The sequence below is a fragment of the Hemiscyllium ocellatum genome, chromosome 17 (assembly GCF_020745735.1).
Source record: "Hemiscyllium ocellatum isolate sHemOce1 chromosome 17, sHemOce1.pat.X.cur, whole genome shotgun sequence".
NCBI classification, from domain to species: Eukaryota; Metazoa; Chordata; class Chondrichthyes; order Orectolobiformes; family Hemiscylliidae; genus Hemiscyllium; species Hemiscyllium ocellatum.
The window spans coordinates 74,405,898-74,433,653 of NC_083417.1; the positions used below are offsets into that span (position 1 = coordinate 74,405,898).

General features: G+C 46.1%; 1 protein-coding gene across 6 annotated transcripts in view; it reads left to right on the forward strand.

The window, feature by feature from the left end:
• Nucleotides 1-27,756, forward strand: part of dok4 (docking protein 4) — an 82,299-nt gene that overhangs the window by 41,709 nt on the left and 12,834 nt on the right. For 4 of the 6 annotated variants that reach the window (XM_060837868.1, XM_060837871.1, XM_060837869.1 and 1 more), the window contains exons 3-7: nt 8,109-8,216; nt 15,928-16,042; nt 17,594-17,713; nt 22,797-22,986; nt 27,348-27,486. In XM_060837868.1, coding sequence (XP_060693851.1) covers nt 8,109-8,216; nt 15,928-16,042; nt 17,594-17,713; nt 22,797-22,986; nt 27,348-27,486 — 672 coding nt within the window. The remainder of the gene's footprint in view (nt 1-8,108; nt 8,217-15,927; nt 16,043-17,593; nt 17,714-22,796; nt 22,987-27,347; nt 27,487-27,756) is intronic. The other 2 variants (XM_060837873.1, XM_060837872.1) reach the window with 2 other exon arrangements.

Here is a 27,756-nt window from a genome sequence, read left to right on the forward strand (position 1 = left end):
GCATAACATTGAGGGCCGAAGGGCCTACACTGTTCTATGTTGCATTTTGTCCTGTGTATCCCTCCTAAAATGTAGATCCCAGAGCTGCACACCGTACTTGAGCTGTGACCTAACCATTGTGCAGTAAACTCAGGAACTCCAACTGGAAAAGAACATCATTTATTGTTGAACACCAAATTAGGGCCACTACTCATGGCTTACAAAGGCTAGTCCCAACCTGAGACAAATACTTCCTGATATTCTGGCTGTTCTATGGTCTAACCCATTATGCATCTTTGCCTGGTGATTTTTCATGCGTTTGGACAATAATGAGTCAGCCGCTCCGTCAGAATCGGACCCTCTCCTAATTATTGGCCCCTTCCCTCCAAGATCAACCCCTCCTCTAGGTTAGCACCTCCCCCGTCAACCCCATCTGCAGGTCAACCCCACCAGTCAACATCTCCCCTAGTGTCAGCTCCTCCCTAACAGGTCAGCCTCTCCCCCAAGATCAGCCTTCTTTAGGATCATGCCCTCCTCACAGTCTCATTCCCCTACACCAGAGTCAGCCCCATTCCCCAGGGTTAGCCCCACCTCCATAGACCTCTTCTTCCCCCCCCCCCGCACACACACACACACACACACACACACACACACACACACAGTGGGGGGGCATTTCAATCACATTAGGAAACTTAGGGCTTGAGGTTTCATTTATTCTCTCATGGAATGTGGACATAGTTGACTATGCCAGTATTTATTGCCCGTCCCTAGTTGCCCTTGAGAAGGTGGTGGTGAACTGCTGCAGTCCATCTGCAGCGCGTTGACCCACAATATCCTCTGGGAGGGAGTTACACGACTTTCACCCAGCGATACTGGAGGAATGGCAATATGTTTCCAAGTCAGGATGGTGAGTGGCTTGGAGGGGGTGGCGTTTCTATGTGTCTTCTGCCATTTTCCTTCTAAATGGAAGTAGCTGTGCATTTGGAAAGTCCTGTCTGAGGATGGCGTGAGTGGATGGTGTCAAGCTTCTTGAGTTGGCTCTGCACCCACCGATGTAGAGGGGATGATCCCACCACACTCCTGACTTGTGCCTTGTAGCTGTTGACAGGCTTTGGGAAGTGAGGAGGTGTGTTACTCACTGCAGTATTCCTAGCCTCTGATCTGCTCTTGTAGCTACTGTGTATTAATGTTCTGGTCAATGGGTAATCCCCAGGTTGCTGATGATGGGGATTCAGTGAGGGGAATACCATTGAATGTCAAGGTGAGAATGAAGTAAGTGATAATGAGCTGGAGCATATTGTTCATGAGGGTGGGGAAGGTGGAAATGACGATTAATGTCAAATGGCCACTTGAGGAAAATATTTATGCTGGACCTTGGAGGTTGCCCAAGGCAATGAGACTGACTCAGTTCTCCTTGGGGAGCCTAGTGTGGGCTCAAGGGTCAATGCCTCCTTTCCCTAGCCCTAATGACCTAGCCTCTGGATAAAGTCTGGATTATTGGGCTTGTCATGAGGTCAGTACCTTCCCCGTTGTCTGTTCACAAGGATCTTGCTGTCAGTATCACTATTACTACCCTCTGCTGCAGTGAAATGAAGATTAAGTCTGGACATTTGCCTGGTTTGAATTGTTTTTAGCTGCTGCTTACATGGCCACAGCTCCACACTCCAACATTGTGCCACTTTCACTTTGAAAGTCTATACAGACCATCATGGGCAGCACAGTGGTTAGCACTGCCAACTCACAACAGCAGGAACACAGGTTCAGATTCCAGCCTTGGGTGACTGTGTGGAGTTTGTGCATTCTCCCCGTGTCTGCGTGGGTTTCCTCCCACACTTCAAAAACGTGCGGTTTGGTGATGGTAAGAATGAAACCGGGATAGGATGGGGGGGACTGGGGCTGGGTGGGATGCACTTCAAAGGGCCAGTGCATACTCGATGGACCGAATGACCTTTTTCTGCACTTTGGGATTCTATGATCATCACTGCTTGCCCTGCAGCTTGGATCAATGCTGCCATCTGCTGGCCTTTGACACAGCTCTGTGTTTGAACCTCGGGCTATGGGAATGATCAAAAGCACATTGTCCGTTCACAAGATGCCAATGTCATTGCGTCTGGTGAAATAAAGTGATGGGCACCCTGACTGGGAGTGTTGGGCGAGGTGGTTATTGTGAGAGTGGAGAAATTTGTTGGGGAGGCAAGCGGTGCTGAAGTTTTTGGAAACAACAAAATTAATTAATTAAATATTCATTTGGTTTGTTCACGGCAAATCTGACATTTGATTTTTTTTTTAAGAAAGTGACAGAGAGCAGCAGGAAGCCCTGGGACAGGATCCAGGACAGGGGCTATATCAGTGTCTAATATCCAGGGCTGTCGGCAGTGGGTCTTGGTGCTGTGATCAATGGTGGCTGGGCAGCCCAGGTCAGAGCCAGGAGCAGCACAAAGGCTGGAGATTTCAGGCTTTAACCGTGCCTGGCTGTATATCGACATAGATCGTTGGAGGTGGCAGGACAGATTGAAAAAATAGTTAATAAAGCACACAGTATCCTAAACTTTACCAATCCGGGTGTAGAGGAGAAGAGCAAGGAGTTGATGCTGAGCTTGTAAAAGGCAACAGTTATACCTGTGTTGGAATACTGTGTCCAGTTCCAATGGCTTGTTGGAACCAATCTGGAACTCAAACTGCAGGAGGCTCAAGCTATTTGAGAGACTTGAGATTAGCAGATTTCATCCAATTCAAAGTGATTATGAAATTACACTGCACTTCCGTGGCACTTTAACATGTTTCAGTTTGACAGATAATTGGACGTTAAATGTTGTATAATTTCAGACACCCAGGGATGGCCTGAGCCTTCCAGAGGATCAAAGCCCTTCAACTGGTCTCTCCTTCTCCTCCTACATCCTGTCAGATCTTCACCTGGAATTAGAGACAGATAGCATCGATATTGCTGCACATAGAGTTATAAAGTCATAGAGATGTACAACTCGTCCATGCCGACCAGATATTCCAACCCAATCTAGTCCCACCTGCCAGCACCTGGCCCTTATCCCTCCAAACCCTTCCAATTCATATACCCATCCAAATGCCTCTTAAATGTTGCAATTGTACCAGCCTCCATCACTTCCTCTGGCAGCTCATTCTATGCATGTACCACCCTCTGCGTGAAAAAATTGCCCCTTTTTTCCCTTCTCACCCTAAACCTATGCCCTCTAGTTCTGGACTCCCCCAACCCAGGGAAAAGACTTTGTCTATTTATCCTATCCATGCCCCTCATGATTTTATAAACCTCTATAAGTCACCCCTCAGTCTCTGATGCTCCAGGGAAAACAGCCTCCGTCTATTCAACCTCTCTCTATAGCTCAAGTCCTCCAACCCTGGCAACATGTCCTTCATTCACACCATCCTCTGGCCCTTTCACAGTATTAATGGACAAAGATGGATCTGGCAATACAATAATGTTTTACAGCAGCCTTTTACATATTAAGAAGATACTACTCATCATCGACAAAAGTTCTAGAGTTCCTCTCTGGTCACAGCTGCAAATGTGTTGCTGGTCAAAGCACAGCAGGTTAGGCAGCATCTCAGGAATAGAGAATTCGACGTTTCGAGCATAAGCCCTTCATCAGGAATAAGAGAGAGAGAGCCAAGCAGGCTGAGATAAAAGGTAGGGAGGAGGGACTAGGGGGAGGGGCGATGGAGGTGGGATAGGTGGAAGGAGGTCAAGGTGAGGGTGATAGGCCGGAGTGGGGTGGGGGCGGAGAGGTCAGGAAGAGGATTGCAGGTTAGGAGGGCGGTGCTGAGTTGAGGGAACCGACTGAGACAAGGTGGGGGGAGGGGAAATGAGGAAGCTGGAGAAATCTGAATTCATACCTTGTGGTTGGAGGGTTCCCAGGCGGAAGATGAGGCGCTCCTCCTCCAGCCGTCGTGTAGTTGTGTTCTGCCGGTGGAGGAGTCCAAGGACCTGCATGTCCTCGGTGGAGTGGGAGGGGGAGTTAAAGTGTTGAGCCACGGGGTGATTGGGTTGGTTGGTTCGGGCGGCCCAGAGGTGTTCTCTGAAGCGTTCCGCAAGTAAGCGGCCTGTCTCACCAATATAGAGGAGGCCACATCGGGTGCAGCGGATGCAATAGATGATGTGTGTGGAGGTACAGGTGAACTTGTGGCGGATATGGAAGGATCCCTTGGGGCCTTGGAGGGAAGTGAGTGTGGAGGTGTGGGCGCAAGTTTTACATTTCCTGCGGTTGCAGGGGAAGGTGCCGGGGGTGGAGGTTGGGTTGGTGGGGGGTGTGGATCTGACAAGGGAGTCACGAAGGGAGTGGTCCTTGCGGAACGCTGATAGGGGAGGGGAGGGAAATATATCCTTTGCAACCGCAGGAAATGTAAAACTTGCGCCCACACCTCCACACTCACTTCCCTCCAAGGCCCCAAGGGATCCTTCCATATCCGCCACAAGTTCACCTGTACCTCCACACACATCATCTATTGCATCCGCTGCACCCGATGTGGCCTCCTCTATATTGGTGAGACAGGCCGCTTACTTGCGGAACGCTTCAGAGAACACCTCTGGGCCGCCCGAACCAACCAACCCAATCACCCCGTGGCTCAACACTTTAACTCCCCCTCCCACTCCACCGAGGACATGCAGGTCCTTGGACTCCTCCACCGGCAGAACACAACTACACGACGGCTGGAGGAGGAGCGCCTCATCTTCCGCCTGGGAACCCTCCAACCACAAGGTATGAATTCAGATTTCTCCAGCTTCCTCATTTCCCCTCCCCCCACCTTGTCTCAGTCGGTTCCCTCAACTCAGCACCGCCCTCCTAACCTGCAATCCTCTTCCTGACCTCTCCGCCCCCACCCCACTCCGGCCTATCACCCTCACCTTGACCTCCTTCCACCTATCCCACCTCCATCGCCCCTCCCCCTAGTCCCTCCTCCCTACCTTTTATCTCAGCCGGCTTGGCTCTCTCTCTCTTATTCCTGATGAAGGGCTTATGCTCGAAACGTCGAATTCTCTATTCCTGAGATGCTGCCTAACCTGCTGTGCTTTGACCAGCAACACATTTGCAGCTGTGATCTCCAGCATCTGCAGACCTCATTTTTTTTCCTCTCTGGTCACACTGCCCATTCAAACCTACTTTGAACCTTACAGAAATTAAAACAATTTTTACTGATCAGCTGACTGGGCCTGTCAGTATTTGCCTTATACTCTGATTCCACCATGTTCCAACATTTACAATTGCTGTGTGCAATGTCCTGTTGCATTTTAACTTACTTTAACCGTGAAGCTACATCTTCCTTTCTTGTCTGTTGAAAATCCTTCAAAGCTTTTCATATACCAATGTCCACTTTGTGATCCCTGCTCTCTCTAATATTGCTGCTCAAGAGTCTGCTGAATTGAAATTAATATTTCAATTCAGAGCCATCTTCCTGTGGTTTTACTCACCACAAAGCTGCATAAGGCAATAGCTAGATGGTTGGTTTTAACTGGTATGGATACAATAAGCCAAAGAAGCTTTTTTTTCTGTACTGTTGATCCCAATTATACTCTGAGAGAAAAGATAATGTAGACCTGCATCACTTCCTGCTGTAACATGTACCTCATTAGCCTATCACCCTGGAACACAATCCCTTCAAATATGTCTCAATTTGTTTGTACCAACTCTGGTAGGTTTTTTTCAAGGTGGTGACCAAATGTATAGATGAGGGTAGGGCAGTTTATATAAATTTCAGGGTCAAAAAGTGTGGTGCTAGAAAAGCAGAGCAGGTCAGGCAGCATCCGAAGAGCAGGAGAATCGACATTTTGGGCATAAGCCTTTCATCAGGAATGCGGCGGAGTGGGGGGAAGGGGGCTGAGAGATAATTAGGAGGTTGGGGGTGGGGCTGGGGGTAGGTAGCAAGGCCTTTGACAAGGACCCATGTAGGAAACAGTGTCATAATATTCAAGGCTATGGGGCATGTGCTGCAAAGTGGGACTAGCACAGACTGAAGGGCCTCTTCTGTTCTGTATGATCCTATGGCTCCAAATTTCTGTTAGTTTTGTTTTACAGGGATAACTGCTGGGGCAGTTTCCCTAACATGTTGTTAGCTCCTTCAGAGGTAAGCTTGGCAATATGAATCCTGTGAGCTCGCTCAGACTCTAATCGGCTGAATTCTCTGAAAGGAGAATGGACGGAAACTCCAGTTGAAGAACCAGGCTGTCATCTGGATCTCTCGATGAACAAAATATCTCAGGCCTGTTTAACAGGGTTGTTCCAACTGTCGAGAAGGTTACCTTTGAGAAGTTGTCCCAAAGCACTCTGCGCTGTTTTCAACTTGAACAAGGCTGGAATGTGGATCTGCAAGGAAAATCTTCATTCCCGAAGAAGGGCTTTTGCCCGAAATATCGAATCTCCTGTTCCTTGGATGCTGCCTGACCTGCTGCGCTTTTCCAGCAACACATTTTCAGCTCTGGAATGTGGATCTGGTCTGTTTCACCTTTTGTCAGCAATGGGCCTGCTCTCCAATCCAAACTGTCTCCTGACTGGAATCTTCTGGCAGGTTTGACAGGTAATTGGATAAAAGAATTCTATTTAATTTGAGAGATCAAACCCCTCAGCTGGTCTCTCCTTTTCCACCTAGCTCCTGTTAAAATCTCTATTAATCTCTATTCCCTGTTTTAGGTCATCAGCAGCCCAGTGAGCTCACCCAGGCAACACACCACTGGAATTTCTCCATCTTGTAAGGTCTTCTCTTTGGCTTGTTCTGGATGTGCTTCATGGTGTCACACTCAGCTGGGAAGGAACCTTTCTCGCGAAAATGATTGGTTCACACTCTCTTCATGGCTCCTCTGTTTTTATGTGGCCTCACTTCACTTTTAAAACTAACGTATTTGTTTTCGGTCCTGATTCTCCATTGCACCAAGTCCCTGATCAATGTTTCCTCCTTAGCCCAACTGAATTGCCTTTCTCAGTGTGAAGTCATCCTTTGACTTTGAGTGGTCAGACAATGTTTCACCCAGGATATTCAAGACAAATATCTAGTTCTGAAGAAATTCACTGGAACTTGAAACATTTCTCTGCATATACTGTCAGGCCTGTTGAGTTTCTTCAGCAATTTTTCTTTTTGTTTTAGATTTCTAGCATCCACAATTCTTTGTTTTATCATTCATCCTTCTGTTTGATTGAGACCCTACTACCTGATGTAATGGCAGAGGCTTCCACCTTGTTTGTTTACTTGTCGCTGCCACGTTATGCTGCTGAGGGCTGTTTCCAGAGTCAGAGAGTCAAATGAGACAGATAGGGGTTGCAAGGCCCAAAAAGCAGCTCACCTTTGTCAATACTCGACAAATGTCATCCTGAGAAGAAACCAGATGGGCTTGAGAATTGACGATTTGAAGGAACAATCTCATTTGGTTGGTCAGTTTGTGAGGACAGTAGCCTCAAGACTCTGCCCTCAATCCCAAACTTTCTACAGTGTCTGGTCTTGCCCTGGCAGTGGTGTTCTCTTCAACTAGGTGAACACAAACCTTCAGATCATCAGGTGAGCTGCCTTCGTGGGAATGGAAGAAATATGTGCATTTAATAGCACCCGACACCACTGTGGAACCTTCCTACACACCTCATTCACAGAACAATTCATCCACCTCTGAAGCAGAGTAACTACTGTAACGTTTGAAATATGGCAGCCAACTTGTGCACGGCTAGTTCCCAAAAAGATGACGCTGACCACCTAACCTGTAACTGCTTGAGTGTTAGATATTTACCAAGGGCCTGTCCTAGGGCCATTAGAAATAGGAACTTGGAGGAGACATACTGCCTTTTAACACAATTTAATGTTCCATCACATATTGACTGCCAGACTGACCCTCATCCTAATCCCCACCTCCACCTAAACTCTCACATTTATCCTTATCCTCAGTTTGACCCTCTCGCTAACCTTGTTCCTCAACCTGGCCTTCACCCAGACCCTTGCACTGTGCCCTGTGGGATGGGGCTGATGTTTGGGGTCAGTGGGCTTGGATCTCTGAGGTGAGGTTTGTTTGCGTTCAGCCTGGATCTCCGAGGTTCTGAGGATCCTGTGCCCAGATTCCAGGGGATCCTGTGCTATGACTCTTAGAAGATCAGGAAAATGCTCAGTGCTCTTTCTCCTTTCAGATCTACCGACGGTGTTGGCTCATCTTCAAAACATCGTCCAGCAAAGGACCCCGAAGGTTAGAGAAATATCCCGATGAGAAAGCAGCCAACCTCAAAGCAAGTCCCAAGGTAAAAACCAGGGTGACCTCATAATCCTTATCCTTTCTCATTCTCGCTTTCTGTCTCTCGCTCTCATTTGCTCTCGTTCTCTCGCTCTCTCGCTCTCTCTCTCTCTCGCTCACATTCTCTCTCAACTCCTGTCTCCCTTTGTCACTCTCTGTGTCTCTCTCTTTTGAGTATAAAAGTTGGCAAGTCATGATGCAGCTGTATAAGACCTTAGACCACATTTGGGGTGCTGTGGGCAGTTCTGGTCACCACACTGCAGGAAAGATGTGGAGGCTTTGGACACAGTGCAAAATAGATTTACCAGGATGTCATCTGGGTGGAGCATGTTAGCTATAAGGACAAGTTGGGCAAACTTGCATTGTTTTTGCTAGCATGTCCTATTTTGGTGGAGGTATATAAAATTATGAGAGGTGCTGATAGTCAGAGTCTTTATCCCAGGGTAGAAATGTCAGGTACTGGGGAGCATAAGTTTAAGATGAGAGGGGAAAAGTTTAAGGGAGATAGAACATAGAAAAATACAGCGCAGTACAGGCCCTTTGGCCCTCGATGTTGCGCAGATTCAAGACTACCTAACCTACACCAGCCCACTATCCTCCATATGCCTATCCAATGTCCGTTTAAATGATCATAAAGAGGGAGTCTCCACCACTGATACTGGCAGGGCATTCCATGAACTCACGACTCACTGAGTAAAGAATCTACCCCTAACATCTGTCCTATACTTACCACTCCTTAATTTAAAGCTATGCCCCCTCGTAATATCTGACTCCATACGTGGAAAAAGGTTCTCATGGACAACCCTATCTAAACCCCTAATCATCTTGTACACCTCTATCAAGTCACCCCTAAACCTTCTTTTCTCCAAAGAAAACAGCCCCAAATGCCTCAGCCTTTCCACATACGATCTTCCTACCATACCAGGCAACATCCTGGTAAACCTCCTCTGCACCCGTTCCAATGCCTCCACATCCTTCCTACAGTGTGGTGACCAAAACTGATGTGAGAGGAAAGTATTTTACACAGAGTGGGGAAGATACCTGGAAGACACTGCCAGCGGAGTTGGTAAAAGCAGAGATGATAGCAATGTTTAAGAGGCATTTAATACATGAGTAAGCAGGAAATAGAGGGATACATGTGCAATCAGATGGGATTAGTTTAGAATGGCATCATGGTCGGCCTGTTCCTGTGCTGTACTGTTCTATGTTCTATGTTCTATGTACCCCCTGTCTTCCTCTGTGACTGTCTTCATATCATTTAAGGTGACTGAGTGTTTATTGCTATTCAGCCTGTTTTGATTGGACTGATTCTGATGAGTCTAAGTGTGTATGTGAGAGTGTGTGTGTATGTGAGAGAGTGTGTGTGTGTGTGTGTGTGTGGGTGAAGGTATGTGAGGGTGAATTTATGAGTGTACACGAGAATGTTTGTGTGTCTGGCTCACTCCACAATCCCCTGAGAGTGGCAACACAAATGAATAAGGTGGCCAAGAAGGTGTTTGGCATGCTTGCCTTCATTGGTCAGGGCATCGAGTATAAACGTTGGCAGGTCATGTTGCAGTTGTATCAAGCTTTAGTTGGGTCACATTTGGAATATTGCATATAATTCTGCTCACCACGTTATTAAAAGGATATGGAGACTTTGGAGAGGGTACAGAGTTTAGCAGGATGTTGCCTAGTTCAGAGGGTATGAGTGAGCGTATATGAACATCAGAGACTGTGAAACAGAGTGATAGTGATTGTTTGAGTGTGTGTGAGAGAGCGCGAACGTATGAGAGAGAATGTATTATGTCAGCACATTTGAGTGCATGTGAGAACCCTAACTGAAGACAGCAGGGTAGTAAATGTTGATATGTACATTAGCAAGGCCTTTGGCGGGGTCCCTCACAGCCAGCTGATAAAAAAGGTGAACAGACGTGTGCTCCAGAACTTGCCACAACCCAAGCCAAGCTTGTTGGCATCTACCCGACAATGTGGAGAAATTGACCAGCAGGTATGTCCTGTATTCAAAAAGCAGGACAAATCAAACCCAGCCAATTACCACCCAACCAGTCTACTCTCCATCATCAGTAAAATGATGGAAGGGGTCATTAGCAATGTGATCAAGCAACATCTGCTCAGCAACAACCTGCTCAGTAATGCCCAGGTTGGGTTTCACCAGGGTCACTCAGCTCCTGATCTCATTACAGCCTTGGTTTAAACATGGGCAAAAGAGCTGAATTCCAGAGGGGAGATGAGAGTGACAGCCCTTGATACCAAGGCTACATTTGACTGAGTATGGTATCATGGAGCCCTGGCAAAACTGGAATCAATGGGTATTGGGGGCAAACTCTCTGCTGGTTAAAGTCACATCTGGCACAGAGGATTGTGGTTGGGGAGGGTCAGTCATCTCAGCTCCAGAACATCACTGCAGGAGTCCCTCAGGGTAGTGTCTTAGGCCCAACAATCTTCAGCTGCTCAGATACTGAAGCACTCCATGCTCAAATGCAACAAGGTCTGGACATATCTAGGCTTGGGCTGACAAGTGGTAAGTAACATTCACGACACACAATGCCAGATAATGACCATCACCAATAAGAGACACTAACCACCACTTCTTGACATTCAATGGTATTACCATCACTGAATCCCTCACTGTCAACATCCTTGGGGTTGCCATTGGCCAGCAATTCCACTGGACTCACCGCATAAACACCATGGCTACAAGACCAGGTCTGTGACTAGTGGGTAACTCCCCTCTGGACACCCCAAAGTCTCTCCACCATTACCCAAGACACAAGTCAGGAGTCTGATGGAATACTCCCCACATGCCTGGATGGGGGCAGCTCCAACACTTAAGAAGCTCGACACCATCCAGGACAAAGCAACCTGCTTGATTCAATCCTCCACCACCAGCATTCAGTAACAGCAGTGTGTACTATCTGTAAGATGCACTGCAGAAATTCACGCAAGATCCTTAGACAGCAGCTTCCAAACCCACGGCCACTTCCACCTAGAAGGACAAGAGCAGCAGGTTCTCGGGAACACCGTCACCTGCAAGTTCCCCTCCAAACAACTCCACCCTGACTTGGAAATATACTGCCATTCTTTCACAGTCATTGGGTCAAATTCCTGGAATTCCCTCCATACCAGCAATGTGGGTCAACCCACAGCAAGTGTACTGCAGCGATTCAAGAAGGCAGCTCACCACCAACTTCTCAAGGGCAAGGAGGGATGGGCTATCAATGCTGGCCAGCCAGTAATCCCCAAGTCCCACAAATGAATAAGGCAGCTGCTGAGATGGATACAGAACTGGCCAGAGTGTAATGGTGGAAGGGTGTTCTTCTAACCAGAGACCCGTAACCAGAGGTGTTCGCCAGAGGATCAGTGCTGTGACCCTGGCTGAAATGGTAGGAGAATAATGTGGGTGACCTGATTAGTAAGTTTGCGGATGACACAAAGATTTGAGGAACTCTGGATAGTGAAGAGGAATGACAGAGGATATAGACAGAGTGCAGATTGGCTAGAAACTTGGACAGAGAAATGGCAGATGGATTAAAATCTGAGCAAATGTGGGGTGTTGCATTTTGGGAGATCTAATGCAGGTGGAAAGAATGGCAGAACCCTTAGCAGCACCAACATGCAGAGGGATCTCGACATACAGGTCCACAGTTCCCTGGAAGTGACAACGTAAGTGGATAAGGTGGTCAGGAAGGCAGATGGCATATTTGCCGCCTTTGGGCAGGAAATGGAGTGTCAAGTCGTGTTACAGCTGACACAACTTTAGTTGGGCCACATTTGGAATGTTGTGTACAATTTTGGTCGCCACATCCCAGAAGGATATGGAGGCTTTGGAGAGGGTACAGGGTTTACCAGGATGATTACTTGTATGGAGGATATTAGCTATGAGGAGAGATTGGACAAACTTGGTTTGTTTTCACTTGGAAGTCAAAGGATAAGGTGTGACCTGATTGAAGTTTGCAAAATATTGAGAGGCATCAATGGAGTGGCTAGTTGGAGGCTTTTTTCCAAGATAGAAATGTCAATTACTAAGGGACATAGGTTTAAGGTAAAAGGGGGTAAGTTTAAAGGAAATGTGAGAGGCAGGTTTTTTTTGCACAGAGCATGGCTGAACGCATCACCAGGGAGGTGGTTTTAAAAGCAATGTTTAAGCAGCATCTTGACAGATATATGAATAAACAGGGAGCAGAGGGATATGGGCCATGGAGAAAGTGAGGACTGCAGATGCTGGAGATCAGAGCTGAAAATGTGTTGCTGGAAAAGCGCAGCAGGTCAGGCAGCATCCAAGGAACAGGAGATTCGACGTTTCGGGCATAAGTCCTTCTTCAGGAATGATATGGGCCATGTACAGACAACAGGTTTTTAGTTTAGAAAGGGATAATGTGTCAGCACAGTCTTGGTGGGTTGAAGGGCCTGTTCCTGTACTGTACTGTCATTGTTTGTTCTTTCACAATCTTTCATGCTCACTCTAACAGCCTCTCATATTTGGCACAGTGATTGAGTGGTTAGCACTGCTGCCTCACAGTGCCAGGGTTCGATTCCACCCTCAGGCAACTGTCTATGTGGAGTTTGTACATTCTCCCCTTGGCTGCCTGGGTTTCCTCTGGGTGCTCCGGTTTCCTCCCACAGTCCAAAGATATGCAGGTCAGGTGAATTGGCTGTGCTAAATTATCGATAGTGTTCAGGGATGTGTAGGTTAGATGGATTAGCCATGGGAATTGCAGGGTTATGGGGTAGAGGGGTGGATTTGGTGGGGATACTCTTTGGAGGATCAGTGCAGACTTGGTGGGTCGAATGGCCTACTGCCACAGTGTAGGGTTTCTATTATTAAGACCATAAGACATAGGAGTGGAAGTAAAAGGCCATTCGGCCCATCGAGTCCACTCCACCATTCAATCATGGCTGATGGGCATTTCAACTCCACTTACCAGCATTCTCCCCATAGCCCTTAATTCCTCACATTGTATCTCACAATGTCTCAAACTATCTTTCTCGTGCTTGCACACTTTCTCTCACATTCTCTTACACTCTCCTATAATTTTTCATATTCTCTCACTTCCACTTTCTCACCATCTCTCTCTGTCTCGGTCTCTCACATTCACTCACAATCTCTCACACTCTCCTTCAAGCTCTCTTTCTCTCTCGTTTTTTCTTTTACATTCACACACACTCTCAATTTCTCTCTCTCACTCACACTTTTCAACATTCTCACCCTCTCACATTCGCTCACTGTCTTACAATCTTTCACACTCACTTTCACACTCTGTCTTTCACACACTTTCAGTCTTTCACATTCTCTTTTACATGTTTTCTCACTCGGTCTCTTTCATGCTCTCAAACACTTTCTCACATTCTCTCACAAACTCTTTCGCACTCTCTTTTATGCTTTCACACACTCTTACTCTCTCTCACTCTTTCTCACAATCGCTTCTCACAATCACAATCGCTCAGGCGCACACTCTCACACAACCTTTCACACTTTCTCTCACACCTTTTTTCATGCTTTCAACCACTCTCTCTCTCTCACTCTCACAATCTCTTTCACCCTTTCACAATGTCTCCACAATAAACTGCAGTGGGACTGTAATTGGATAATGCAAAAATAAAGCAGCCCATTGAGGCACTGTAACTGAACAGAAAACTGGGGATCACGTCAAAATATCAGAGTGGAGAAGGTAAAGCATCCCAGCTCCACCGTTATGTAAACATCAGGCATGTCTTCATGGACTTTATACAATGAACCTATTAATCCCCAATACCCTCTGGCCTTGTTTCCTTTAATCCTTTGGTGTTTAGCTTGTGGCTCCAGTCTCACATCAGTAGGGTCCCTCTGAAATGCCCTCTAAAAGCGATAGTGAATATACATGGTCTGATTTTCCTTTGGTTTCAGGAGTTTAAACTGCCTAATTCAGCCTTCCAAAAAATAGGGAGAGAGACAAAAGGCAGAGAAACTGCTGCCCAATTAACCTCTCAACTTTGGTTGAGGAATCTGTTTTGAGGCAGTCTCAATCATTACAAAGGCATAGCATGATTAAAACAAGTCAACGTAGTCTTTAGATAGATAAGTAAAATGTTGACAGTATTTGTGGAGAGAGAAACATGGTTAATATTTTGAGTCCAATGACTCTTCTTCAGAGCTGTCATTTCCTGTCATTTATTGCAAAGAAAATGGAATGTAAAAGCAGGGATTTGAATTGCAGATTTACATCTGGAGTATTATGTCCAGTACTGGCCGCCTCATGTTTAAAAAAAAAATGATATTTTTGCATTGGAAGGGACTCAGAAAAGGTTCACTTTACTGATGTTGATGATGAAGGTTTGCATTATGGGAAACTGCTGACCAGGTTAGGCCTGTACCGGTTGCAGTTTAGAAGAAACAGCGGAATCTCATTGAGACATTGGAAATCCTGAGGAAGTGAGGCTGGATACTGGGGAGATGTCTCCTCATAGGAAGGACTCGAGATCAAGAGAACAAAGTTTAAAATTGAGGCATCTTCTCATTTTAACCAGAGATGAGGAATTCCTTCTCTCTGCGGGTTGTCAATGTTTGGAATTCAATTCCCTGGGAGTATTGGGGCGTTGGGTCATTGAATGTATTCATGTTGACAGATTTTAGACTGTTAAGGGAGTCAATGATTATAAGGGACAGACAGGAAAGCAGAGATGAGACAACAGCCAGACCATTGAGATCCTATTGAATAGCAGAATAGGCTCGAAGGGACGAATGGCCCACTCTTGCCGTAATCCTGTATGTTCCTCATTTAGCAGCCGAACATGAAAGCAGTAGTCTCCATTGCCTGGGCATTGTTTTTGAATGGAATAGAATCAAATCCCTACAGCATGGAAACAGGCCCTTCAGCCCTACAAGTTCACACCAACCCTCTGAAGAGTATCCCACCTAAATCCATTCCCCATTACTCTGCATTTACCCCTAACCTACACATCCTTGAACACTATGGGCAACTTAGCATGGCCAACTCACCTAACCTGCACATCGTTGGACTGTGGGAGGAAACTGGAGCACCAGGAGGAAACCCACACAGACACAAGGAGAAGGTGCGAACTCCATACAGACAGTCACCCAAGGCTGGAATCGAACCTGGGTCCCCTGGTGCTGTGAGGCCGCAGTGCGAACCACTGAGCCCCCGTGCCGCTGGTTTGACTGTTTGTTGATTTAATGCCAACACTACCACCTGATGCAGCTCGGTTCCTGGGGTACCACCTGAGCCCAGTGTCATGGTGCCTTGCACTGGGTTCCAGATGCCAACCGTGAAGTAATTCACTTTTCCTGAGGTCATTATGAATTTCTTTCTGCACTATTCCAGTTGCTGACAATGCCAACTCTCTCTCTCTGTCTCTGTTGTTTTTCTTTTCGCTCTCGGTTTGTTCACACTCTATCTGACTCACTCTGTCACTTCTCTGTCTTACACTCTGTCTGTTATTCTCTTCCTCTCACTCTGGGTCTACGTTTGCATGACTTCCTTTGTCAGTTGATATCTGCTTCTCTCTAAGTCTCCCACACTCTGTTTCTCTTCGCCTCTCTCTCTCTCTCTCTTTCTCCCTACCCCATTTCGCTCTCTCTCTTTCTCAATGTGTCCTTCTCTCTCACTCATCTGTTATTCCCTGTCTTCATCCTTCTCTCTCTATCTTTCTGTGTAGCTCTGTGTATGTTTCTCTCTCTCTCACACACTGACTCTGTGTGATGTTCTCTCCATGGCCAGGTGACCGAGATCAGCAATGTTAAAAACGTTACCCGCTTACCGAAGGACACTAAACGCCAGGCTGTAGCCCTCATATTCAGCGATGACACGTCCCGCACCTTTACCTGTGACTCAGGTATGACACACACACTGTCAGTGCATCACACGTAAACTGTGAATGTGACACACACACACTGTATGGGTATGACACACACATGCTGTGAGTATGATCCAGGTATACTGAGGACGACACAAGTCACTGCAATGTTATCTAGCAACTTCGTCATGCAACACAGGTAAACTGTGACCATTGCACAGAAATACTGTGAGTGTGACAGAGGCACATCAATAGTACCATGTGATCCCTACACACAGCTGGGACAGGTCAGAGGAGCTAAGTCACAGAATATATACAACCTTAACTGAGCTAAACAGAGTAAACACTAGGGCATTGTGTGTGGGACACCATATCCCAGTGAGAGTCAGTGTGTGTGGGGGGCCTTTACCCCAGAGAGAGTCAGTGTGTGTGTGGGGCCTTTACCCCAGTGAGAGTCAGTGTGTGTGTGGGGGGCCTTTACCCCAGTGAGAGTCAGTGTGTGTGTGGGGCCTTTACCCCAGAGAGAGTCAGTGTGTGTGTGTGTGTGTGTGTGTGTGTGTGTGGCCTTTACCCCAGAGAGAGTCAGTGTGTGTGTGGGGCCTTTACCCCAGAGAGAGTCAGTGTGTGTGTGGGATTCTGTACCCCAGTGAGAGTCACTGTGTGTGTGTGTGGGATCCCATACCCCAGCATGAGTCAGTGTATGTGTAGGACTCATTTTCTCAGTGAGAGTCAGTGTGTGTCTGGGACACCGTACCCCGATGAGAGTCAGTGAGGCTGTGGGGCCAGTACCGCAGTAAGAGTCGGTCTATATGTGGAACACCTTACCCCAGAGAGGAAGTGTGTGTGTCAGACACAGTACCCCACTGAGAGTCCGTATATGGGGGGACACCATACCCCAATGAGAGGCTGTGTTTGTGTGGAACTTGGAACCCAATGAGAGTCAGTTGTATGGGAGATCCCCAACGTGTGTGTGTGTGTGTGTGTGTGTGTGAGAGAGAGAGAGAGAAAGACACCGTACCCCAGTGAGAATCTGTGATAGGCTTTCCAGAAAATTGCTCACCTACTGGTGTCAGGGTTCCTAAGGGAGGAATCCATGCTCATGTAAAATTCTGAAAAGTGTGGGGCTGGAAAAACACAGCAGACCAGGCTGCATCCGAGGAGCAGGAGAATTGACGGTTCGGGCATAAGCCCTTCTTCAGGAATTCATTCTCCTGCTCCTCGGATGCTGCCTGGCCTGCTGTGTTTTTCCAGCACCACATTTTTCAACACTGATCTCCAGCATCTGCATTCCTCACTTTCTCCTCATGTAAAGTTCTGCCCAGAAATGGAACATTTCAGTCGGGTGACTATTGCACCCAAGGTGGCTCGGCATCACAAGTGCTGTTGGTGTGAGACATCTTTTTCTCAGGCTTTGGGTGATGTTACCAGCAGCTAGATGGCAACACACAGCAATGAGTGTGTCCGTGCCTGTGGATTGTACCTCTATGACAATGTATCCTGCAAAGTGGCATTTGTCCTCTTCTTTATGGAGATATGTTTTGTGATTTAATGTTTCGAGAACAGTATAACTGATCATACGATTGCTCACAGAGCTGGAAGCTGAGGAATGGTACAAAATTCTCTCCATCGAATGTCTCGGGGCAAGACTCAACGATATCACCCTGGGCGAGCCAGATCTGCTTGCTGCTGGTGTTATGTGTGAACAAAACGGTGAGAATCTCACCCTGTCAATCAGTCTAAGTGTTGTTCGTGTGTGTGTGTGTGTATTTGTGCTTGTGCGTGTCTGTATATGTGTACGCCTGTGTCTGGATGTGTCTGTATGTATCTGTGTGTGTGTGTGTGTCTGTCTGTATCTGTGTGTGTGTGTGTGTGTGTATGTCTGTGTGTATGGTTGAATGATCTCTTTATTTTTGGTTATTGGTCTTGGGTGTCACTACCTAAGCCAGCATTTCATGTTCATTTCTATCCAGGCCAAGCATTTATTGCCCATTCTTAATTACAGTTATGGACCAGATCAGACCCCCTCAAAGTACTTTAAGCAGGTAGCCTACACCCAACCTTTCTCTTATTTTAAAGGGAGATGTGAAGTGCTGTGTTCCAGATGTTGTGCGACTGGTCAAACTACCGTGTGTTAAGTAAAACCTCATTGAATGAAACAGTATAGTTAAAATAAAAACAAAAGAAAGAAGAATTTAGCATAACGACTATTGGAAAACTGATCTGTGTAATAGATACAGGAGCTATTGCTAATACAATATACGTGCCATACCCACACCACTTAGCAAAAAGTTCAGAAACAGATTCTTACATGCAATTCTCCAATCCAGGAGAAGAAAACACCAAGAGAGATTTCAGAGAAAGTAGCAGCTAGGAACCATTCACTGAACTTTCTAACTCTTCAAAGACCCCAAACAACTGCTGATACCACAACTAAATAAAAGGTCTGGTCTGTGAGAGCTGGTCATACTAATTTGGTCTGTTTCCATTGTTCAACTGTATAAAAAAAAAACACATGAAGGTCTCACAGTAGTTTAGTTTATTGGTTCTGGTAAACTGCTAGGTGCCTGTCTTTTATGACCTTTTTTCAAAAAAGAAACCAAGACAAAATAACCTTTTAAAGTGACAGCATCGTCACACTACCCTGGAGAGGGTGGCACGGTGGCTCAGTGGTTAGCACTGCTACATCCCAGCACCAGGGTCCCAGGTTCAATTCCAGCCTCGGGTGACTGGGTGAAGTTTGCACATTTTCCATGTGTCTGCATGAGTTTTCTCTAGATGCTCCAGTTTCCTGTCTCAGCCCAAAGATGCGCAGGATAAGTGAATTACCCGTGCTAAAATTGCCCACAGTGTTAGGTGCATTAATCAGAGGGAAGTGGGTCTGGGTGGGTTACTCTTCAGAGGGTCAGTGTGGGTGGTTGGAATGAAAGGCCTGTTTTCATGCTGTAGGGAATCTAATCAGAAAGTGGCGGTGAAGTGACTTTTTAAATTGCTGTAGTATTTCAGTGTAGGAATACATAACGTGCTGCTAGGAAAAGACCTGGTCTTGATTGTGAGAAGCTGGAGTGTGAAACAATGTCTTAAGTGTCAGTAAAGACAAGTAGAGGTGTATAAAGACACAGTCAGCCAAAATGGAACAGGAAAATACTTAAAAGTTAAAACACTACAGAAGAAGTCGTTTAAAGGATATTTTAAAATGTAACAAAAAACTGACTCCGTTGTGAAAGAAAGGCTCTGCTAGTCGGGATGAACCAACCATAGTGAAGGAATTAGCATCCTTTCAAAGTAAAGATATATGATGCTGAAAGGATTAACGATGGGTCAGAAAGTTATGCAGAATTCAGAAAGCAGGAAAGAATTGCTGAGGAAATCAAAGAGGGAGAAGGTGAAGTAATTGAGGAAACTGGCAAAAAACACGAAACAGTATAGCTTCAACCAGTATAGATGAAGGACAAGAGTAACTTAAGTGAGTGTTGGTGCCTTAGAGGGTGACATGGCAATGAATTCTGGGAAATGAGGAAATACTAGCGGCTTTGAACAAGTACTTGGTATCCATTTTCACAGTACAAGACACAAAAAGGTCCTGAGAATGGAATAAAAGCAGGTTTCTCAAGGAGAAGAAAGGGGAGGAAAAGAACTTACAACAATCAAGATCACTAGGGAAAAAGTACTGGGCAAGATAATAGAACTAGGCACAATGACTCAGTGGTTCACACTGCTGCCTCACAGTGCCAGGGACCCAGGTTTGATTCCAGCCTTGGGTGACTGTCTGTGTAGAGATTGCTCATTCTCCCTGTGTCTGCGTGGGTTTCCTCCGAGTGCTCTAGTTTCCTCTTGCATTCCAAAGGTGTGCAGGTTAAGGGAATTAGCCATACTAAATTGCCCATAGTGTTCAGGGATGTTTAAGTTAAGTGAATTACTCAGGGGTAAATGTAGAGTAATAGGGTTGGGGAATGGGTCTAGGTTGGTTACTGTTCGGAGGGTTTGGCCTGATGGCCTTTTACCACACTGCAGGGATTCTATGACTGAAAATTGACAGGTCCCCTGTATCTGTGGCCTACATCCTAGGGTCTTAAAAGAAGAGGTTTTGGTTTGGTGGATGCAATGGGTGTAATTTTTCCAAAACACCAAAATACCAGAAAATTGGAAGCCTGCAAGTATAACACCTCAGCTCCAGGAATGAGGCAGTGAAAAAGCAGGAGACTATCGGTCAGCTGGGAAAAAGTCGTGTCACTGAGAAAAGATTCAAATCCATAATTAAAGGTACAGTAGTCAGGCCTGAAAATGTGGTGCTGGAAAAGCGCAGCAGGTCAGGCAGCATCCAAGGAACAGGAAATTCGACGTTTCGGGCATAAGCCCTTCATCAGGAATCCTACTGCGCTTTTCCAGCAACACATTTTCAGCTCTGATACTCCAGCATCTGCAGACCTCACTTTCTCCTATAGTAGCCGGACACTGAGAATCAGACAAGGTCAACAGAGTTTTGTGAAAAGGAATTCATTTTTGACAAATGTATTTGTGTGCTTTAAGAATGTAATGAGCTGGTGGGGGGACACTGTTGATGTACAAACTCAATCTGGATTAATTGATGTATTTGATACTGCATTGTCAAAACCTATAAGATGCCTTGTAAAAAAGGGAGATGATGGCATTGTGGAAACCTCACTGAATTGGTAATGCAGAGCCCCAAGTTAATGTTCAAGGGGCGTGGGCTTAATTCCCAACCTGGCAGCTGGTGAAATTTCAATTCATTAATAAATCTGGAATGTAAACTTAGCTTTTAGGAACAATTCATGAATGCTCCTCAAGAAAGGCAGGCTGCCGTCCTTGGAGCTGGGCACTCAGGCACACCACTGAGCTGAGCTTTCTGAATTGCAAACTCCCATATATCAACAGCAGCTGCAATTCATGTCTCACAAACTTGATTGAGTTTTTTGAAGAAGTAGCAAAGAGGATTGATGAGGGCAGAGTAGTAGATGTGATCTATATGGTCTTCAATAAAGCATTCGACAAGGTTCCCCATAGGAGACTGGTTATCAAGGTTAGATCTCATGGAATACAGGGAGAACTAGCCATTTGGATACAGAACTGGCTCAAAGGTAGAAGACAGAGGGTGGTGGTGGAGGGTTGTTTTTCAGACTGGAGGTCTGTGACCAGTGAAGTGCTACATGGATCGGTGCTGGGTTCTCTACGTTTCGTCATTTACATAAATTATTTGGATGTGAGCATAAGAGGTACAGTTGGTAAGTTTGCAGATGACACCAAAATAGGAGATGTAGTGGACAGCAAACAGGGTTACTTCAGATTACAACAGGATCTTGACCAGATGGACCAATGGGCTGAGAAGTGGCAGATGGAGTTTAATTCAGATAAATGCGAGGTGCTGCATTTTGGGAAAGCAAATCTTAGCAGGACATATATACTTAATGGTAAGGTCCTAGGGAGTGTTACTGAACAAAGAGACCTTGGAGTGCAGGTTCGTAGCTCCTTGAAAGTGGAGTCGCAGGTAGATAGGATACTGAAGGAGGCATTTGGTATGCTTTCCTTTATTGGTTTGAGTATTGAGTACAGGAGTTGGGAGGGTCATGTTGCGGCTTTACACGACATTGGTTAGGCCACTGAAGGAATATTGCGTGTAATTCTGGTCTCCTTCCTTTTGGAAAGATGTTGTGAAACTTGAAAGGGTTCAGAAAAGATTTACAAGGATGATGCCAGGTTTGGAGGATCTGAGCTATAGAGAGAGGCAGATCAGGCTGGGGCTGTTTTCCCTGGAGCGTCGGAGGCTGAAGGGTTTATAGAGGTTTATAAAATCATGAGGGGCATGGATAGGATAAATAGACAAATTTTTTTCCCTGGGGTCGGGGAGTCCGGAACCAGATTGGATTGGGATTTCTGGTCGGCATGGACTGGTTGGACCAAAGGGTCTGTTTCCATCTCTATGACTCTATGACTCTATAACTGAGACTGAGATTTGTGACAATTCTCACAGATCCTTTCAGGTCATCACAGATCATCCACAGATCTTCACAGGTCTTTACAGATTCTCACAACTTCTTCAATCTTCATGGATCATCACAGAATGGCAGATTCTCACAGATCATCATAGAATCGTGGCATTTTCTTATAACTACTCACAGATCGTCACATCATCACAGATCACCACAGATCCTCTCAGATTCTCACAGATCATCATAGATCCTCATAGATCATCACAGATCTTCACAGATTCTCTCAGATTTGGAGATCCACACAGATCACAGATTCCCAGAGATACTTTCAGATCCTCACAGCCTATCACAGATATTCTGACAGATCCTCACAGGCTTTCATAGAATACCACAGATTCTTACAGATCATCACATCATCATAAATCATCCTAGATCACCACTAATCCACACAGACTCTCATGGATTGTCATTAATCCTCATAGACCATCGTGAATCTTCACAGATCCTCAAATCTTCTCAATTCTCACAGATCTTCACAGATTTTCTCAGCTCATGACAGATCATCACAGATCTTTTCATAGATCATCACAGACCCTCACTGATTGTCAGATCCTGTTTTGCACAAACTGGCTGTCATTTTTCCTTTGTTATAAACTTTTCATATCACTGTCCTGTCTGTATTTCATTTGAGCTCTTGTGAAGTGGTGGGGTGTGGATGCCTCCATGTCAATGTAGCTGCCATCATTGTTATTATTGAGTTCTTCGATGTCAATGTAGCTGCCATTGTTATTGTTATTGAGGTAGCCAGCACTTTGTCCTGATTGGAGTCTTTGTCATCTTCCTGACAGAGCGTTTCAATGTTTACCTCATCCCCTCCCCAAACCTGGATGTCTATGGAGAGTGTATGATGCAGATCACGCATGAGAACATCTACCTCTGGGATATTCACAACACCCGCAACAAACTGCTCAGCTGGCCCCTGTGCTCACTGCGTAGATACGGCCGTGACAACACACGCTTCACCTTTGAAGCTGGACGGTAGGAACATATATCTGAGGAGTGGGAGTGGGGAGACTGGGAGAGGGGAGAAGACACGAGGATGGAGGACAAGGGAACAGGCTGAGGGGACGAAATGAGGCCAAAAGTATTGGGTGAAAGCATGGGAAGAAGGAAAGATAAAGGCAACCTGTAAAGTTTGAACTTTGAACTTCCTTCATCACAAATAGCAAACAGTTCTGACAAAGCATGTCATCAAGAGAACTCTCAAGGAAAGAAATCCTGTTTGTATGGCACCATCTAGATATGGTCAAGTCTCTTAAACAAGCTTTGTCTGCAGTTTGCAAGAAGGGTGATAGAGATGGACCCAGGAAATACACATCAGTGATATTTACATCCATGGTAGGGAAATTGTTGGAGAAGATTCTGAGGGATAGAAATTTAGAGAAACCGGGTTTGATCAGAAATAGTTAGCATAGTTTTGTCAAAGGGAAATTATGCCAGACAAATCTGGTGGAATTCTTCAGGAAATGATCAAGTGTTTGGATGAGGGTTGGGCAGTTGATGTAGTTTCCATGGATTTCAGCGAGGCTATTGACAAGGTCCCTGTTAAAAACAGATCGTGGGAACCAGGATAATTTGGCAAACCGGATCCAAATCTGAGAGAGAGAAGGAGGGTGGTGGTAAAAGGCCATTTGTGTGATTGGAAGCTGGTGTGTAGTGTCCAGGGATCTGTGCTGCATTCCTTATTGTTTGTGATATTCATAAATGGTGTAGATAAGAACATGAGAGAGGTGGTAAGTAAGATTGCAGATAACACAAAGACTGGCTGGAGGGGTAATCAGTGAATCAGAAGGTGTTGGGTTACAAGAAGATGTAAGTGGATTAGTCAGAAGGAATTTAAGACTTTGGAAAAGGAACAAGACAAAGGAGTAGCCAATGAATGTCAGGACAATAGGAAGTTCAGAGAACAGAGGGATTTGGAGTGCTTGTGCACATGTTAGTACAATACTTAGTAGGGAGGTCATAATGGAGCTGTGTAAGACTTTGGGTCAAGAGTGTGGTGCTGGAAAAGCACAGCAGGTCAGGCAACATCCAAGGAGCAGGAGAATCAATGTTCGGGCAAAATTCCTGCTGATTCCTGACCAGCCTGTGCTTTTCCAGCTCCACACTCTCGACTCTAATCTCCAGCATCTGCAGTCCTCACTTTCGCCCTGTATAGGACTTTAGCTCGGCCACACCTGGAGTACTGTGTGCAGATCTGGTCACCACACTATAGGAAGGATGCCTCTCATTCCTGATGAAGGGCTTATGGCCAAAACATCGATTATCCTGCTCCTCAGTTGCTGCCTGACTTGCTGTGCTTTTCCAGCACCACACTCTCGACTGTAGGAAGGATGTGTTTGCACTGGAAAGAGTACAGACATGATTCACCAGGATGTTGCCTGGGATGAAACATTTCAGCCATGAACAGAGGCTGAATAAGCTTGGGTTGTGTTCTTTGGAGCACAGAAGGTTAAAGGCAAATCTGATAGGGGAATATAAGATCATAAGGGACATGGGCAAGGTGAATAGAAAGGAGCTGTTCCCCTTAATTGAGGGTCAAGAAAATGGGGAAATAATTTAAAAACGAAAGGCAGGAGGTTTCCAGGGGATTTGACGTCACACTTTTCACCATAGGGTAGACGGGGTCTGGAATGCACTAGGAAAGTAGCTGAGGAGGAAACCCCACAATCTTTAAAATGGATTTGGATGAGCATTGAAATGTCATAATATTCAAGGCGATAGGGGCTAGTGTGGGAGAAGGGGATTAATGCAGGTAGTAGTATATTTTTGCTCGTACTGTTTGATTTTATGATTCTGTGTGATACCTATATCCTACTTTCAGAGAACAAAGAACACAGAAAATTACAGTATAGGAACAGGCCCTTTGGCCATCCTAGCCTGTGCTGATGCAGATCCTCTGTCTAAATCTGTCACCTATTTTCTAAAGATTCGTATTCCTCTGCTCCCTGCCCATTCATGTATCCGTCTAGGTACAGCTTAAATGACGCTATTGCACCTTTACCACCTCTGTCCCAGGCATCCACCACCCTCTGTGTAAAGAACTTTCCATGTATATCTCCCCTAAATCTTCCCCTCTCACCTCAAACTCGTGACCCCAGGTAATTGAGTCCCTCACTCTGGGAAAAAGGTTCTTGCTCTCCACCCTGTCTATACCTCTCATGATTTTGTAGACCTCAAGCAGATCTCTCCTCAACCTCAGTCTTTCTAATGAAACTAATCCTAATCTGCTCAACCTCTCTTCGTAGCTAGCGCCCTCCATACCAGGCAACATCCTGGTGAACCTCCTCTGCACCCTCTCAAAAGCATCCACATCCATTTGGTAATGTGGCGCCCAGAACTGTACGCAGCATTCCAAATGTGGCTGAATCAAAGTCTTATACAACTGTAACATGGCCTGCCAACTCTTGTGCTCAATACCCCGTCCGATGAAGGAAAGCATGCTGTATGCCTTCTTGACCACTCCATCGACCTGCATTGCCACCTTCAGGGTACAATGGACCTGAATACACAGATCAATTTTCTGTACGTCGATTTTCCCCAGGGCTTTTCCATTTAATGTATAGTTTGCTCTTGAATTGGATTTTCCAAAATGCATCCCCTCACATTTGCCCAGATTGAACTCCATCTGCTATTTTTCACTCTATTCTCCAATTTCTGTCACTATGACTAATCAAGGAAGCAGACAATCCTGGGGTCAAGCCTGGAATCCATGTGGTGCTGCTGGCCATCAAAAGCAGCAGAATTGTACTCCAGCACAATCTGTCACCTCATGGTCTGGAATATCCCTGCCCTTTACCCTGGTTCAATGGAGAGTCCAGGAGGGCATGCTGGGAGTAGCACCAGGCATACCCGAGAATGAGATGTCAACCTGGTGAAGTCACCAAACAGGACTACTTGTGAGCCAAACAGCATAAGCAGCAAGTGATAGACTGAGCTAAGCAATCCCACAACCAGCAGATCAGATTTAAGCACTGCAATCCAGTCAGGAATGTGAATGGTGGTGAACAATTTACAAAGCTGAAGATGTAGGCTCCACAAATATCCCCAGCCTCAATGATGGAAGAGCCTAGGTATGTCCTCTACTCAAAAACAGGTCAGATCCAATCTGGCCAACCACTACCCTATCAGGCTACTCTCAATGATCAGGAGAAAGTGAGGAACTGCAGATGCTGGAGGTCAGAGTCAAGAGTGTGGTGCTGGAAAAGCACAGCCGATCAAGCAGCATCCGAGGAGCACGAGAATGAACAAGCCTCATTCCTGATGAAGGGCTTATGCCCGAATCATTGATTCTCCTGCTCCTCAGATGCTGCCTGACCTGCTGTGCTTTTCCAGCACCACACTCTCGACCACTCACATTGCTCAGTAAAGTGATGGAAGGTGTCACCAACAGTGCTATCAAGCAGCACCTACTCAGCAACAATCTGTTCAGTGATGCCCAGTTTGGGTTTGTCAGGGCCACTGAGTTCGAATTTCATTACAGCCTTGGTTCAAACGTGGACAAGAGAGCTAAATTCCTGAGGTGAGGTGAGATTGACAGCCCTTAACATAAAAGCTGTATGTTACCAAATGTGTCAGCAAAGAACCCAGGCAGAGTTGGAATCCAGAGACAAACTCCCTAATGGTTGGGGTCATACCTGACACAAAGGAAGATGGTTGTAGTGTTGGAAGTCACTCATCTCATCTCCAGGACATCTTTGCAGGTGTTCCTCATGGAGGTGTCCTTGGCCCAACCACCTTCAGCTGCCTGCGCCTGGAGCTGGTTCTGGTGTAGAATGCCTGTAGCTCAACTTTCCCAAAAGTGGTGTCGGTTATTTCCATCTTCACATCAGTCCAGCCTTGTGGGCGGTTGGGAGAATTTAAACAAAGAAGGATAACATTGAGAGAGCAATGGGGGCATGGGGAGGATGAGAAAAGAGGGGGAGACAGCATAGAGGGATTGGGGGACAAGGTAAAGGAGGGATTAGGGTCATAGAGGTAGGAAGAAAGAAGAGTGGAGTGAGTGAGTGGAGGGGGTAGTCTGGCTGAGGAGGGAAGGAGGAATGCTAATGGATGAGGGGGAGGAGTGGGGTTATTATGGAGAGATGTGGAAGTATTGGGGATAGGAGGTGGTGTCAGGAGCAGAATAGTGTTGGGAGAATCAGGGTGAGAGAGGGGATGGGGGCAGGATATGGGCTTGAGGTGAGGAGGGTGGGATCTCTCTCTCTCTCTCTCTCGCGCTCTCTCTCTCTCGCTCTCTCTCTCTCTCTCTGTGGACATTGCTGTCTCTATGACAATGTCTCCTCCAGCACTGCCTTCAGTGCCTCCCCCTGACTGAATGGTGTCTTTGTGTTTTGCAGCTTATGTGACACTGGGGAAGGACTGTTCACATTCCAGACGAGGCAGGGGGAAGAGATTTATCAACGGGTTCACACAGCCACTCTGTGTATCGCAGAGCAACATAAATACAAGGTCCTGGACATGGAGAAGAATATGACAGTTAGTACAAGTTCTTTCTAGAACATCTAGAACTTAGAACAGAACAGCACAGGAACAGGCCTTTGGCTCACAGTGGTGTACCGAACAAGATGCCAAGTTAAACTAATCCCCTCTGGTTGCTCGTGGTCCATACTCAGCCATTTCTTGCTTATTCATGTGTTTGTCTAAAAGCACCTCTCATGTCTGCCTTCACCACTACCCCTGGCAATACATTCCAGGCATTCCAGAGGGTAGTGAGTGTTGTAGAAAGGCCACAAAGAAAACCCTAGG